This window comes from Chiloscyllium punctatum, chromosome 37 (genome assembly GCF_047496795.1).
Source record: "Chiloscyllium punctatum isolate Juve2018m chromosome 37, sChiPun1.3, whole genome shotgun sequence".
NCBI lineage: Eukaryota > Metazoa > Chordata > Chondrichthyes > Orectolobiformes > Hemiscylliidae > Chiloscyllium > Chiloscyllium punctatum.
In genome coordinates this window covers 20309864-20325847 of record NC_092775.1, presented here as the reverse complement: position 1 = coordinate 20325847, position 15984 = coordinate 20309864, and the positions used below count along the sequence as shown (strand labels likewise).

Here is a 15984-nt window from a genome sequence, read left to right as displayed (position 1 = left end):
TGTGTTTTGTATAGGGATGTCAAAGTGCATCATCTTATATTCTGTAAAATAAATCAAAGAACGGCATATGCTGAAGATCTGAAACAAAAACAGAAATTGCCGCACAAACTTTGTAAGATTGACAGTATTGAACTAGTTGTTCTGAGAAATGTTAACTCTGTCTACAGATGCTGCCAGATCTGCTCAGTTTCTGCAGCAGTTTCTAATTTGTACTGTACATTCTGTGTTTGTTACATTTGTCCATCTTAAATAATTTTGGGGAAGTTGTTTGTGGTTTGTACTAGAGTAAGAAAGAGTAGGGACAAGAATTTGAAGTAAATGATTTTTATTTTTGTAGTGACTTGAATTTTTGACTTTAATTTGGGAACTGCAGGGAAGGCAAGTGATCAAAGTTTGTTCCCAGTTTGAACCCTTCACCCAAGGCAAGGCTTTAGATAGTATAAAACCAGCAGTCACCAACGTTAGGGTTATATCACGCAAACCAACCTTCCATTCTTTGTCTCCATCTATATTTCCTGCTACCTCGCAAAAGCAACCAACATAATCAAAGACCCCGTCCGATCCCATCAGGAAGACGTTTTAGTATGTGTATGAATAGGTTCAAGAACAACTTGTTACCTGCTGTTGTCAGACTTTTTGAACAGACCACTCAAATGTTCATTCTGATTTCTCTCTTGCACCTTCTCTATGGCTTTAACGCTATATTCTGCACTCTGTTATGCTACCCTGATGCACTTTGTATGGTACAATCTGCCTGTGTAGCATGCAAAACGACACTTTTCACTGTATCTTGATACATGTGATAACAATAAATCAATCAACGAATCAAACACATATCACTGCAAACGATGAATTCCTGATCATTATGGTCCTTCTTCTGATATCAAGTAATCTCTTGTGGTCAGAAGTAATATTGAAAATCTTCATTTTTAAGCTACTGCAAATGCATGAACATACTATTGTTTGTTTATTCTGGCACTGTGGGAGTCAGCTGCCATGCAAAAATCTAATAGCGTAGCAGCAACAGCTTCAAGCTGTGTTGCAGTATTATTGTAGTGTAGAGTTAGCATGAAGGTAGTCTCTGGGGTCAAGTGTCTTTTTCCTGTCAACATTACTGCTAACTACCAAAGCAAATACATTAACTAGTTTTGACACCGCTCAGTGGGTAAATTTAATCTGACCAATTGGGAAGGTGCAGGAGGCTTCAACTTTGACTGTTTTGATATCCTCCTCCCCAGCCCTTCCACTGAGTTTGACTTTAACTGGTGGGATTCTCTACCACAGAAGGTTGTATAGGCCACATCACAGAACATATTTCAGAAGGAAATAGATTTCAACAGGCTAAAGGTGACTAGAGGTTTGGGAACAGAGTGAAAATATGGCATTGAGATAGAGGATCCGCCATGAACATATTGAATAGTGGCATGGGTTGGTGGGCTGAATAATCTTTCCCTGCTCCTATTTTCTATAAAATTAAACTGTGTGAAGGGCAGTGTATAACGTGCTTAAGTCATTCATTTTATGTTTATTAGATCAACTGCCTTAACAAAGGCATTAACATTTGAAAACTGTTGTCCTGGTCTTTAAAATAATGTACTTAAGCATTTAATACAAGTTCTCATATATTTTACACTCTCCACACCCAGTGTGTGAGTTGGCCATTAAATTGAAATACTCACCTTCAACCCACTCGGCAGCAGTTTTAACCTGATTTTCAAAGGCATAGACTGCTCTCCTGTGCTAGGCTGGAATCAATTCCGTTTTTGCTCATCGGTGTTGTCATTTCCATTGAACGCTGGCAATGTTCCAATATAGGTCATAGATAGCCAGTTTCTGATAGCTGAAACTTGGAACACTAAAGAAGTTTTCCAGTTAAGTTTAATCATTTCCTTTGTGGGCTGGAAGGGAAGCATTGATCCCTATTTGGCCACCCTACATCCCTCTGCACTAAGGGAAGCCATTGGTTCCCAGTAGCTCCCTTTCTACTCTGCTCTCTTTCCCTTCTGCCATCTTTCCCCTTCAACCTCCTTTTTAACACCAGGCCATGTGACATCCATGCTTTGTCAAGGAAACCAGCCTAACCCATTTTAAAATGGGCCAGCTTCTCTAGCTGCCATTCCTTGATGGCCTGGCTGATCATTCTGTCACTCTGCAGCTTAGAAGTTGAAACTCCCAGCTTGGTTTTTGCACACACAACTTATCCATTGTCATAGGACTGCAGATGCTAGAGTACTAGAGTTGAAAAATGTGGTTGTGGAAAAACACAGCAGGTCAGGCAGCATCCGAGGAGCAGGAGAATCGATGTTTTGGGCATAAGCCCTTTTATCCATTGTCATGCCAAGGCCTAGGGTTTTCAAATCACTTTATTCCGTTCACAGGGCTCTCAAGTGATGTTCTAACTAGTCTTTTATACATGAAGTCTGCACCATATTGTATAGAGTAAATGTATTCTTGGACCTCTCCACACCATAATATTAGCATATTGCTTTTTAATGTCAAGTGAAGCACTTTGAGATGTTTTATTATGTTACATCAATATGAATTATTGATGCTGTACCATATTGCTGTGTCATAAGCTATATTATAACTTACTATGATCCCAGCTGATGGTAATACTGGTCAGATTCTAGAATCACATGGTTTGATAGGTCAATAAATTTGAGAAGATCTTAACATAAAGAGCAAAATAAGAATCAACACCTTATGCCAGTAATATCGTTTACATTCAATCACAGTGAAGTCTCACTCCAACCTTTTGCATTAATTTCTTTCTTAATTAATGAGGTCACAAGTGTTTCTTTAAGTAGCTTTCTGCACATTCACCAGATGTGATGCTCTCTCTGACTCCATCTCTCTCTCACTCACTCACTCACTCACTCACTCACTCATAACACACACACACTAATTCACTGACTGGCCCTGCAGAACTCCATAAGAAATGTACAGGGCTTTGTTCAGCTCTTGGTACTTGGACTATCAAAGCAGCTTTACTTTTTCCAGCTCTCTTATCCTGGAAACTGTCAAAGCTAAAACTTCCCTTCTGGTAGAGATCTTTTCTTCCGAACGGAACTAGCTTGTGACCCCAACTCTTCTTGCTGTAGGTTGTAAAAACTTTACTTTGTAAACACTTAAGCTAACTGATGAGGTAATTGCTGATCTAGTCCCTTAGCTTAAGTTGAATACTTGCTTGGAAATGCTGTTTTGACTAGTACTAAAAGAAATAATTTTCCAACCCAGCTAAAAATGAACACATTCACAGAACTAAAGCCAAAAACCCTCTACATTTACCTATACTTTCGAACCCATGTTCCCAAATAATATTAATATATTAAATCTTTTTTACCTAACATAATTTCTGTTGTTGCAATTCTGAAGCACCTTAAATATCTTCTTAATAGTGCAAACTTTGCAGCCAGGGTTTTGAGTTTCTTTCTTTGTGAAGTCAACAAAGGCAAAACGTTATCTATGCCCTTGTAAAGAAGATATAAATTAATCCTACTTTTCAGGTGAAATACAGAAGGGCTGCTCTGCAATGCTATCCTATCCTGTCTCAGCTTGGTCCTGGTTGAGCGATTCCTCCAGAATACATGGACACCAGAGCAAATGCTGCATTCCTATCAGCTGGTGCTCTGCTTCATTCCAGCAACACTGCCAGAATCAATTGGCAACGCTCCCTCCTGAATTTGTTAGTAACCCAGGCTGTACTTGCTCACTTATGACAGGTGGCCCAGAAGAATAAATAGAGAGCTGAATCGTAAAATCAGCTATAGGAGGGAGGAAGCATTGCCAAATAGGAAAGGAATTGGTTAATTGGAGTGAGAAGGAACAGCGACGAAACTGTTATTACAAGCGTTGGCTGACACAAGGGTGAAGACATTGGTATTTTTCCATGTTATCTTGAACATTTCAATCATTTTTTGGGGATGAAATCAATTCTTTGTGGGAGAAGATTACTTTATACAAATTCAGATTACCCTGACATGTTCTGTCGGCCTGCATTACTCATGCAGATTTTTTCAACACTACTCAATGTTGGAAATCTATAGCTAGCATTTCAAACATGATGAGAAACAAAATGTACATCTGCATGTAGGCCTGTTTATTGTAATCTTATGCCCACTCAGATAACACTGAAAATGTTGGTACTGTCTGCAATTGGTAACTGGTGCAATATTCAAATGTTTTTTAATGTGCTGGCAATATTTTTTTAAATCTCTGTTCCTGAAAGCACCAACCACAGCTTTGTAGATACACTCATTAGCACATTGGTGAAGCTGGAGCTCATCTCTTTAAAGAAGGGATGGCTGAAAGAGAATTTTATACAGATTTCCAAATTTACAAGGGGTCTGGATAGATTGGCTAGGTACAGACTGTTCCTGTTGGTGAAAGAATAGTACTAGGCATGCTCTCCCAAACGAAGCCTCTTAACCTGCCCAGCATCTGAGGACTTCACTGCAGTGATGGTGCTTGAGGTGAGAACTTAGCAGTGTGGGCAAAACTGGGTGCAAGATCACAACCCACCCGCTTTCAACTCCTTGAAAACATGACAGGGCCCTGCCTTCTTTGCACGCGATCAGTCCATGATGAGTGCACGACCAACGACATTTTGCTTTCATCACAGGGCGAAGTGGTTCATATGATGCAGATATTAAAGTACCATTCCTAAAGCATAACATACGCCAGAATGAATTAGGACCAGCAGTAGGCCATTCTGCCCCTCAAGCCTGCTCAATCATTCAAATAAGATCATGGCTGATCTAATCACAACTCTACATCCCGCCTACCCAAAACCCTTTTTCCTTTACCTTAAAAATATATAGTGACCCTGTCTGTGGAAGAGAACTCCATAGATTCACAGCCCTCTTGGGAAAAAATAATTTATTTTCATTTCCCTCTCAACTTTTAACAGTGACCCTCTAGTTCTAATCTCCCCTTTCAGCTTTCACCGTATGAAGTTCTCTCAGATCTTATAATGTTTCAATAAGGTTAGCTGTCGTTCTTAAAAACTCTAATGTATGGAGGCCAGCCTGTGCAAACCTTTCCTCATAAGATAACCCCTTCAGCTCAGTTATTAGTCAAACGAACCTTTTCTGAACTACAATAGCTCTCCCCCACCCCCCGCCTTCCCCACCCTCCCACCCCTCATATCCACGGGGGATGCATTCTAAGGCCTACCGTGGAAGCCTGAAACCTATGGAAAATTTACCTTCCCAGCAACCCCTGGTCCCTGGTTCTGGAATGTTCCCTGTAATGTGTTTGGGCCGCGGTAAACCGCAGGTAAATGAAACCTCGGAAACCGTGGATATGGTGGTCGGCCTGTACTTCTGAAGCATTTACATCCAATCTTCAAAACATCCAAACTGGTCTTATCATTGTCCCATATAACTGGAGCAAAACATTTGTACTTGTAGATTGCATTACCTTCACAATAAACAGCAACATTGCATTTGGTTTCATGCTTACTGTGCCTGCAGACTGACTGTGATTCATGTACCAGGACTGCCAGATCCTTCTGTTCCTCAACATTCTGGAACCTCTTTTCATTTCAATTATATGCTGCTTTTCTATTAAGCTCTCTCCATTTCTAATTCAATTATATTCGTAATCTCTTAATCAGCTTTTAGACTTCTTTCCAAATTGTCAACAGTTCTTGTCATAATTAACAATTTGGAAATTCTTCGGTAATTTTGTTGACTTGCCCAATTAAAACCCACTTAAGGTCAGTTTTATGAATTAGATGATCAATGTTTTAATAACCCTTAAATTTAACTTTTTGAATTTGTCATTCATTATCTATCTACCTTCACTTGGTGTAATCACCTCTCTGTTCTTCAGCTTCCAAAAGAGACTGCATTGAGAAATTTGGACCGAAGTCTGTGGAGCGAATTATTAAGGATGATGATGCTATCTGCACCACAGAGTATTCACGTATTGTGCCTCTTGAAAATGGGGAGGTGAGTGTAAAATAGTTACCAGAAAGTTGTTGGATTTGTTTTTCTGCTCTGGACTTCAAATACTTCACATCATCCATTCTTCAATTAAATGTCAGAAAGTTTCATGCAGATTTTAGTTTAAGTTGTATAGCAGGGCACGTTTAAGGCATTTTAAAGTTATAATGATCTTTGTTATAACAGAAAATTAGGTAGTTGAAAATCCTACAATGGATGCAGATTATTTGCAGTACTTCCACATAAGAGGTTGATAAGGCATCCAAGTGAGTTTCGAAACAGAACTGTTTATTTTTCTTGTTTGTTGGTGCATTATTTGAATTATCTCAATAATTGATTGTTTTGCAATGTTTATAGATCGTGAAGATTAATAAGTGGCGATGTTAAATATTCTTACTAACTTTCCTAAATTCCCATCTTAGATTGTAGTTTCCTTGGTGAATGGACGACCAGGTGCCATGAACTTTTCTTATTCTCCTGTGCTCCGCGACTTCACCAAAGCTACTAATATCCGTCTGCGGTTCCTCCGAACGAACACCCTCTTGGGTCATTTGATGGGCAAGGCCTTGCGAGACCCAACTGTTACACGACGGGTAAGTGCAGACTTTTTATATCTGACTTTGTTTGTTTTTTTTTTGTTTGTTTACTGCGGATACATGAGCTTTGAAAATACCTGTAGTCCCAATAGCTGATGTAGCTTCTCCATCTCTGAATCACAAAGCCCATCAAAGGTCTTGACTTTGATCCCATATCCAAGCCAGTTACAGGGCGACAGTAATGTTGCTACGATCATAGTTGCCATGGTTAGGGAAAGGTGGAAGGTTTTAAAGAACATAAATAGGAGCAGGAGTAGGTCAATCAACCCCTTGAGTCTGCTGTGACATTCGATAAGATCATGGCTGATGTGATTCCTGCCCTAAACTCCATTTTTCTGCCCTCTTAACTCTCTTTTTGATTACAAATCTATCCATCACAGTCTGTGCTTAAGATGCTTCCAAACACTAATTCCTCCTTTTCTCCATATTAAATGTTATTCTGAAATTGCACCCCTGAATTCTGAATTCCTTCACAAGTGAAAATCCTTGCAGCATCTATTCTTGTCAAAGTCCCTCAGATTCTTTACCTCTTTCGATAAGATCATTTCTCATTCTTCTAAAGTCCAACGAGAATAAACTCAAACTACTCAACCTTTCTTCAGATGCCACACTTCATTGATACAGGGACAGTTTATACTGGAAAGAATATGCCAGCATTCCATATTAAAGTTTGTTTTTTTTTTGAATAATGATCTGTTGGGCAATTACCACTTATCAAAATTTATCCAATTGTAATCAGTTTCTCCGGCAAGATGGATGAACATTTAAAGATTTTGGGAAAAAAACTACCCTCTTTTTTTGACAGAATAGGGTACTCCTCACATTTTCTGCCTTCAGTTTATTTTTCATGTGGACAGTGGTGTTACCTTCAGCTACTTATTAACCATGACATTGTTCATCTTGTTGGTCTCTATACCTGATTCTGAGTAAAATCACCCAGTGCAATTACCATACAGTTGTTTGAGTGTTGTGGTCTATAGTAGTTCTAGCTTGCAAGAGATACATAAATTCTACGTTGAACAGAAGTGAGCTGATCAAAATATTACCAGTTCTCAGTGAGAATCCCAACAACTGTCCATAAGTAGCACATGTTGATCATCTTCACTGAATTGTTAATTCTTATTCCTTTTATACTCATTGACTTGTGCAGCACAGAAACCGATCCTTTGGTCCAATTTGTCCATGCCAACCAGATATCCTAAACTGACTTAGTTCTGTTTGCCAGTATTTGGCTCATCCCTTTAAATCTTTCCTATTCATGTACCCATCCAGATACCCTTCAAATATTATAATTGTGCCAGCCTCCACCACTTCCTATGGCAGCTCATTCCATATATGCATCACCCTCTGTGTGAAAAAGTTGCCCCTTCAGTCCCTTCTAAATCTATCCCCTTTCACCTTAAACCTTAAACCTATGCCCTCTAGTTCTGGACTCACCCACCTCAGGGAAAAGAGCTTGTCTGTTTACCCTTTCCTGCCTCTCTTGATTTTACAAACCTCTATAATGTCACCCTTCAGCCTCCAAATTTCCAGGAGATAAAAACGTCCAGCCTATTCAGCCTCTCCCTAAAGCTTAAACCCTCCAATCCTGGCAGCATCCTTGTAAATCTTTTCTGAACCCTTGCAAGTTTCACAACATTTTTCCTGTAGCAGGGAGACTAGGATTGAATGCAGTATTCTAAAAGTGGCCTCACTAATGTCACTTACTCATGCACTGACCAATGAAGGCATGTGTGCCAAATGCCACCCTCACCACCCTGTCTACCTGTGACTCCATTTTGAAGGAACTATGAAAGTGTACCCCTTGGTCTTTTTGTTCAGCAGCACTCCCCAGAGCCCTATCATTAACTGTATAAGTCCTATCCTGATTATTTCAAAATATAATACCTTACATTTATCGAAATTTAAACTCCATCTGCTGCTCTTTGGCTCATCTGATCAAGGTCCTGTTCTACGCTGAGGAAACCTTCGCTGTGCAATACATAATGGTGTAATCTGCAAACTTCCTCGCTATACCTCCTATATTCACGTCCAAATCATTTATATACATCACGAAAAGCAGTGGACCCAGCATCAATCCTTGTGACACACCTCTGGTCATAGGCCTCCAGTCCAAAACATAATCCTCCACTACCACCTCTGTCTCCTACCTGCAAGCCAATTTTGGCAAAAATGGCTAGCTCCCCATGGATATTATGACATCTAACCTTGCCAACCAGGTTGCCGTGTGGAACCTTGTCGAACACCTTGCTGAAGTCCATATAGACAACATCTACTACTCTGCCTTCATCAATTATTTTTGTTGCTTCAAAAAATACAATCAAGTTAGTGAGACACCATTTCTCATGCTCAAAGCCATGCTGACTATCCCTAATCAGTCCATTCCTTTCCAAATGCTTGTAAATCATCTGAGTCACCTCCAACAACTTACCCACATAAGGTACACTAGTCTATAGTTCCCAGACTTTTCCTTACCACCTTTCTTAAATAATGGCACCATATTAGCCAACCTCCAATCTTCTGGCACCTCACTGTGACTACTGATGATACAAATTTCTCTGCATGGGGCTCAGCAACCTCTTCCCCAGCTTCCCGCAAAGGTTTGGGATACACCTGATCAGGTCCTGGGAATTTATCCACCATTAAGCATTTTAAGCTGTCCAGCATCTCCTCTTCTATAATATGGATACTTTTCAAGAGATCACTATGTATTTCCCCAAATCCTTTTAACTTCCCTGTCCTTTCCACAGTGAATACAGCCATGAAATACTTGTTTGTGATCTCACCCATTTCCTATATTCTGCACATAGATGGCCTTGTTGATCTTTGAGGGCCCTATTCATTCCCTAGTTACGCTTTTGCCCTTAAAATACTTGTAGAAGTTCTTGAGATTCTCCTTAGACCTAGTTCCCAAAGCTAATTCATGTCCCCTTTTTGCCCTCCTGAATCCCCATCAAGTATACTCCTGCTCCCTCGTTCTCCTCTTCGCTCAATTCCAACTGTCTATGCTTGACATGTGCATGAAATATTTTGAACATTTATTTTTAAGGATATTCCTTATACAGAATATTGACATTTCTGAGCAAGTTATCCCAATACCTGAACCATGCAGTTTGCAACTTGTGAATCATATTTGACCCAAAGATGTGTTAATGTCAATGCATCCATGTCACCAGAGTGTCTATTTGAATCACCATAGCTTCATCCCAGCCTCAGCTCATCTGCAGCTTCATCCATGCCTTTGTTATCCTTGAAGTCGATGAAGTCTAATGCACCACTGGCTGACCTCCAGCCTTCCATCCAGTATAAACTTAAGATTGTTCAAAACCCTGCCTTACTTAAACATGTCCTTTTTCAAGTCATCATGTTCATCCATCACCCGTTTGCTGGCTGACTTATATTGGCTCCTAGTTGAGTTAAGCCACAAACTGTTTTTAAAAACCTTGTCTTTGATTTCAAATCCTTTCATGGCTTTAGCCTTCCCTTTCTTTGTGATGTTTTCCAGCCCTACAACAATCCGCAAAGTGCCATAATCTATCATTATGAGCATCCTTGATTTTAACTGTTGTTGGTAGCTGTGTCTTTAGTTGCCTAGCACCTAAGCTCTGGAATTTCTTTCCTAAACTAATTGTCCAAATGTGCACGTGCACACTCTGTAAAGTTCTTTCCTTAGTTAAAGGATAGCTTTCATTGCTATCAAGCTCACTAGACAAGTATGCTTTATGTATTGTATAGGCCTATAGATAGTGTAAATAGGTCTGTATTCACTGCAGCTTAGTCCTCTAATTGAGACTTACAAGATCCTGAGACGACTTTGCAGGTTGGACACTGAAAAGCTTCCCCATGTGTGAGAGAGAGAGTAGAACTAGTGACACAATTTAAAAATAAGGATTCTTCCATTTAAGGCAGAGATCAAAAGAACAATTCTCTCATGCGATCCTGAATCTTTGGAATTCTATTCCTCAGAGGTTGAAGCAAATACATTGAAAGTTTTTGTGGCAAAGAAGGGTATCAAAGGTAATTTGAGGGAGGCAGGAATGTGGAGTTGACACCACAATCGGATCAATCACAATTTTATAGAACGGCTTGAGGGACTTAGTGACCTCTTCCTGCTCCTAGTTTGCATGTTTGTTTGTATGTATGTAATTTACCAGGACGTTTAATGTAAGCAATTGTGGTAAAATATCCTAACTCTGAACTGAAAACGTTATTTTCTTTCAGTATTACTACAGTATTAAGGATATCAGCATAGGTGGACGTTGCGTGTGTAATGGTCATGCTGATGTGTGTGATGCTAAGGACTTATCGAATCCATACCGGTGAGTATTGAATTATTTCCTACCAATCTAGCAAGCTTCAGCTATCCACTAATTCATGGTGGTTTTAAATGGAAGGATAGTTTTCTGAATGCTTTCTCAGATTTTATTACTAATGAAAGAAGACTTAAAACCAGAAGAGTTTTTGTTATCCAGGCATTCCAGTGTTAAATTTCCTAATTCATTGAACATAGGGCCATGCTTATTGCACCTTGTACTTGTGAAAATAAAGAATTGTGTTCAGGATGTCATTGCCTTTTGCAGTACAAACCTTCCAGTACTTTGTCTAATTTTTGTCTAAGGTTTTTTGAGAGTTTGGTCTGAGATTTGTTTTATACTATGTTAAATAACTAGCTAATGCCTAATTCTTAAGTGTAGGATCCACATACTCTCTGGGTCTACTGACTAAAGAGAGAAGCTATTTCTTCTGATGTGAGAGTTCAGAGAAAGGAAGCGATGAGCACTAAATTAGAACAAAGCCATTCTGGGGTAATATGAGAAACCACTTTCTCATTATTAGTTGTGGCAATCTGGAACTCTTGTCCTCAAAAAGCTTTTGAGTCAAAGCGCTTGAAAAAGTTCAGAATAGAAGTCGGTATATTTCTGATAGAATGTTATAAAGGTTGCGCAAACATTATTTTTAGTTATTCACTTGTAGAATGTGAGCGTTGCTAGCCAGCCCATCCCTAGTTACCTTTTGAACTGAGTGACTTGAGGCCATTTCAGAGGGCAGTTATGAGCCAACCACATTGTAGTGGGTCTGGCTAGAGACCAGACTGGGTAAGGATGGCAGATTTCCTTCATTGTAGGGCACTAGTGAACCAGATGGGTTTGTCTTACGATCGATAATGGTTTCATGGTCATCAGTAGATTCTTACTTCCAGATCAATATTGGTTTCAAATTCCATCATCCGTCAAGGCGGAATTTGAACCCGTGTCCCCAGATCATTGGCTGAGTTTTTGGAATGATAGCCTAGCGATAATGCCAGCAGGTCGTTGCTGCCCTATTCAGTGATTTGTAACGAAGACTGATAAATGGAGTCTCGATCATGGCTGATATATATATATCTTACTGAATTCAGGAAGAGACTTGTGAGTAAGTCATTTAGCTGCTGAGTTTTTAATGAGTAGGAGTGGCAAACACTGGTTAGCATTGACTGCTGTGCCCTTGGTTCAGGACTATCAGCGGTCATTGTTTATTTCTCCCCCAACTTGCTGCACTCAGACCTTACGAGTGATCTGTGAATTCATGATTTCCCAGGGTTAAACGGATGCTTTTGCTTTTAAAACAGAGAAAAACAAGCAAAACAGCATGTTTCTTAAAACTCAACCACAGAAAATGAATGCTAAGGACAAATAAAATACCTGCTTCTGAAATTTTGGGGAATTTGTTGAAGTAGAACCAGAAGGGAGACGACATCTTATTAAACATCAAAGGCAGCTGACAGGAACAAAATGAGGAAATTTGGAAGGGAAGGTGATTTGACTAATGGAGCTCAACATGAAAGCCATATCACAGTTCTATACCATCATTAACTTGGTGCAGAGATAATGGGCTAAATGGCCTCCTTCTATACAGGAATGTTTCAGTGATTGATCCTTGATTGAATTAAACTGATGCATAAAGTCATAGAAATGTGTAACTCATCAAGCCATTATACTCATCTTAACTCTTCAAACAAATTGTTGCTCCATCTGACTTGAATCATTCATTTCACCCCCAAAGCCCAAAATCTGGTCTCTTGCTATTCAGACTGTACCACATCTATCACTTATTTCCTTGCTTTAAGAAGTCATGCCAAGGACAGCTTGCAAAAAGCAATGTGACTGCTAAATTTTTATTTGAGGTTACTGACTATGTTGAGTGAATAAATCAAATACCAATCTTCTACCATGAAATGTCAGCATTTTTAGCCCCGTTTCTGGGTTAAATACTGTTTATTTTTCCTGCACAAGAATAGTAAATGATTGGCCTTGCTTAATTCCATCTAAACACACTGGAAAAGAGTTGGAAGGGAAAAGAGTTGTTAATATCTGTCTTTTAGCATACAATCAATACTTTTTCTTCAGTGACACAGTTAGCTTTTGGAGTGTAGATGTAACAAAAGAAAGCAGCAACATTTGCTGTTGAGATGTTCGATACTGACTGTCTCATCGAGACTTGAAAACCTCTGAATCTTTTAATTGACTGGCATTAACCCGGAGGAGAAAGTGAGAACTGCAGATGCAGGAGATGAGAGTAGAGAATTGGTGCTGGAAAAGCACAGCAGGTCAGATAGCATCTGAGGAGCATGAGAATCAACGTTTTAGGCTAAGCCCTTCATCAGAAATGACTGACAAAGGGCTTATGCCCGAACCATTGACTCTGCTGCTCCTCAGGTGCTTCCTGACCTGCTGTGCTTTTCCACACCACACTCTCAACATTAACCCAGAGGAGTCATTAATGCTGATGTCCTCTGTGAAAGCATTGTTAAACCCACATTTGGAGCAAGCTGCATTCTCTCCCATTGAAACTCATCCTTCATTTTTCTGTTCTAGAAGTTAGCCGTCCATTCGGTCTCCAGTCCAAACTGTCAGTGGAAGTTTGTCAGTAAGGGAATGGTGACCTTGTTCCATTCAATTACACAAAACCCGTTTCTCATTGGCTTTCCAAATAAATTCTGCAGCTTGTTGCTTAAGAATTTCTGAAATGCGTTCGGCAAGAAAACTGGGGCATATGCCAAGCACAGCATCTTAATTGTTTGCAGTTGACTTCACTCCCTCTGGAAAGAATCTAATCATTGCACTAGCTTCAGGCCAATACTGTTTTAAACTCTCAGACTCTTACTCATTGAGAAATACACTTCTCAATGATGATGGTGGCAGGTAGCATTTTGTGAGCTACTGTTGGGACTTGCCGTTTAGCTCAAGCTTTGCAAGACTCCATGCCTCAAATGTGAAGCTGAAGCCATGTCAGCAAGAATTAATCTTGTTTAACTAGTGCCATAAATAACGTTGCAACTTTTCTTCCCTTTTAAAAATCTGTGGTTGAGTTGTCAAATTCTTTGAGCCACAGATTTGTAGATGTTTGATATGAAACATTGATGTCAACCTTGACTAAGCGATAAAACCCTTGACTCTGAAGCTGAAATTATGATTCCTCTGGGGTATTTCTTCCAGGACCATGATCTTCCCTGCAAATTATACACTTAAGTACGTTGGGTCTGAGGCATCCAATCCAGATCATTACATAGAACATAGAAAAGTACAGCACAGTACAGGCCCTTTGGCCCACGATGTGCCAAGGATTGTTCCCAATCTAAAATAGAATAAAATAAAATAACCTAACCTACACAATTCACTGCTATCCATGTGCATGTCCAGCAGTCATTTAAATGTCCCTAATGACTCTGCCAGCGGTGGTGGTGGAAGCAACGCATTCCATGCATTCACAACTCTGCATAAAGAACCTACCTCTGATGTCTCCTCTATACCTTCCTCCCTGTATCTTTAAAACTATGACCCCTCATGCCAGTCAGCCCTGCCCTGGGGAAAAGTCTCTGACTATTGATTCTATCCATGCCTCTTGCATACTCGATCAGGTCACCTCTCTTCCTCCTTCTCTCCAGTGAGAAAAGCCCGAGCTTAGTTAACCTCTCTTCGTAAGACAAGCCCTCAGTCCAGGCAGCATCCTAGTAAACCTTCTTAGCACCCTCCAAAGCCCCCGTATCTTTCCTATAATAGGGCAACCAGAACTGGGCACAATATTTCAAGTGTGGTCTCACCAGAGTCTTGTAGAGCTGCAGCAAAACCTCGCGGCTCTTAAACTCAATCCCCCGTTAATGAAAGCCAAAACACCATATGCTTTCTTAATGACCCTATCCACTTGGGTGGCAACTTTGAGGGATGTATGCACTTGAACACCAAGATCCCTCTGTTCCTCCACACTGCCAAGAATCCTGTCTTTAATCCTATATTCAGCATTCAAGTTTGACCTTCCAAAATGCATTACTTCGCAAATCCAAAATGGCCTTTCCCCTCATCCGCCTGTCTACATACTGAGTAAGGAAACCCTCCTGAACACACCTGACAAAAATGGCTCCATCCAAACCATCTGCACTAAGGAGGTTCTAGTCAATATTGGGAAAGCTGAAGTCATCCATAACAACAACCCTGCTACATCTGCATTTTTCCAAAATCTGCCAGCCTATGAGCTCTTCAATTTGCCTACTGCTATTAAGGGGTCTGTAGAAAACTCCCAATGCAGTGGCTGTTCCCTTGCTGTTCCTAATTCCACCCATACTGACTCAGTGGACAAACCTTCCTCAACAACCTTCATTTCTGTAGCTGTGATACTCTCTCTGATTAACAAAGCTACACCCCCTCTTTTTTTTTCCACCCTCCCTGTTCTTTTTAAACGTTCTAAACCCTGGAACATCTAGCAACCATTCCTGCTCCTGAGAAACCCATGTCTCTCTTATGGCCACAACATCATAGTCCCAAGAACTGATCCATGCTCTAAGATCATCACTTTTATTTCTGACACTCCTTGCGTTAAAGCAGACACACTTCAACTGACCCCTTTGTTCCATCACATGAATAACCTTCCCGATTAGATTCAACTATATCCTGTCACTTTCCAATATCTAACTACCCCCTCTCAAATATGTAGCTCTGGTTCCCAACCTGCCAAAGTAGTTTAAACCCTCCCGAACCACACAAACAAATCTCCCACCCAGGATATTTGTGCCCCTCCATTTCAGGTGTAACCCGTCCTTCATGTACAGGTCTCACCTTCCCCAGAAGGTATCCCAATGGTCTAGGTATCTGAACCCCTCCCTCCTGCACCAGCCTCGCAGCCATGTGTTAAGCTGCATTCACTGACTGTTTCTCACCTCACTATCTTGTGACACCGGTAGCAAACCTGAGATCTCTACTCTACTCGTCCTGCTCTTCAGCTTCCAACCTAGCTCTCTGTAGTCACTTTTCAGATCCTCAGTCCCTTTCGTGGCTATATCATTGCTACCAATATGTACCATAATTTCTAGCTGCTCACCCTCCCCCTTCAGAATCCTGTAAATCCGATCAGCAACATCCCGGACCCTGGCACCAGGGAGGCAACATACCTTCCGGGAGTCCTGTTCC

General features: G+C 40.4%; 1 protein-coding gene across 1 annotated transcript in view; it reads left to right on the top strand.

Annotated features, from left to right (window-relative positions):
• Positions 1-15984, top strand: part of lama5 (laminin, alpha 5) — a 296784-nt gene that overhangs the window by 98397 nt on the left and 182403 nt on the right. Inside the window, exons 4-6 of the mRNA XM_072556417.1 lie at positions 5836-5954; positions 6371-6541; positions 10766-10863. Of these exons, the coding sequence (XP_072412518.1) occupies positions 5836-5954; positions 6371-6541; positions 10766-10863 (388 nt within the window). The remainder of the gene's footprint in view (positions 1-5835; positions 5955-6370; positions 6542-10765; positions 10864-15984) is intronic.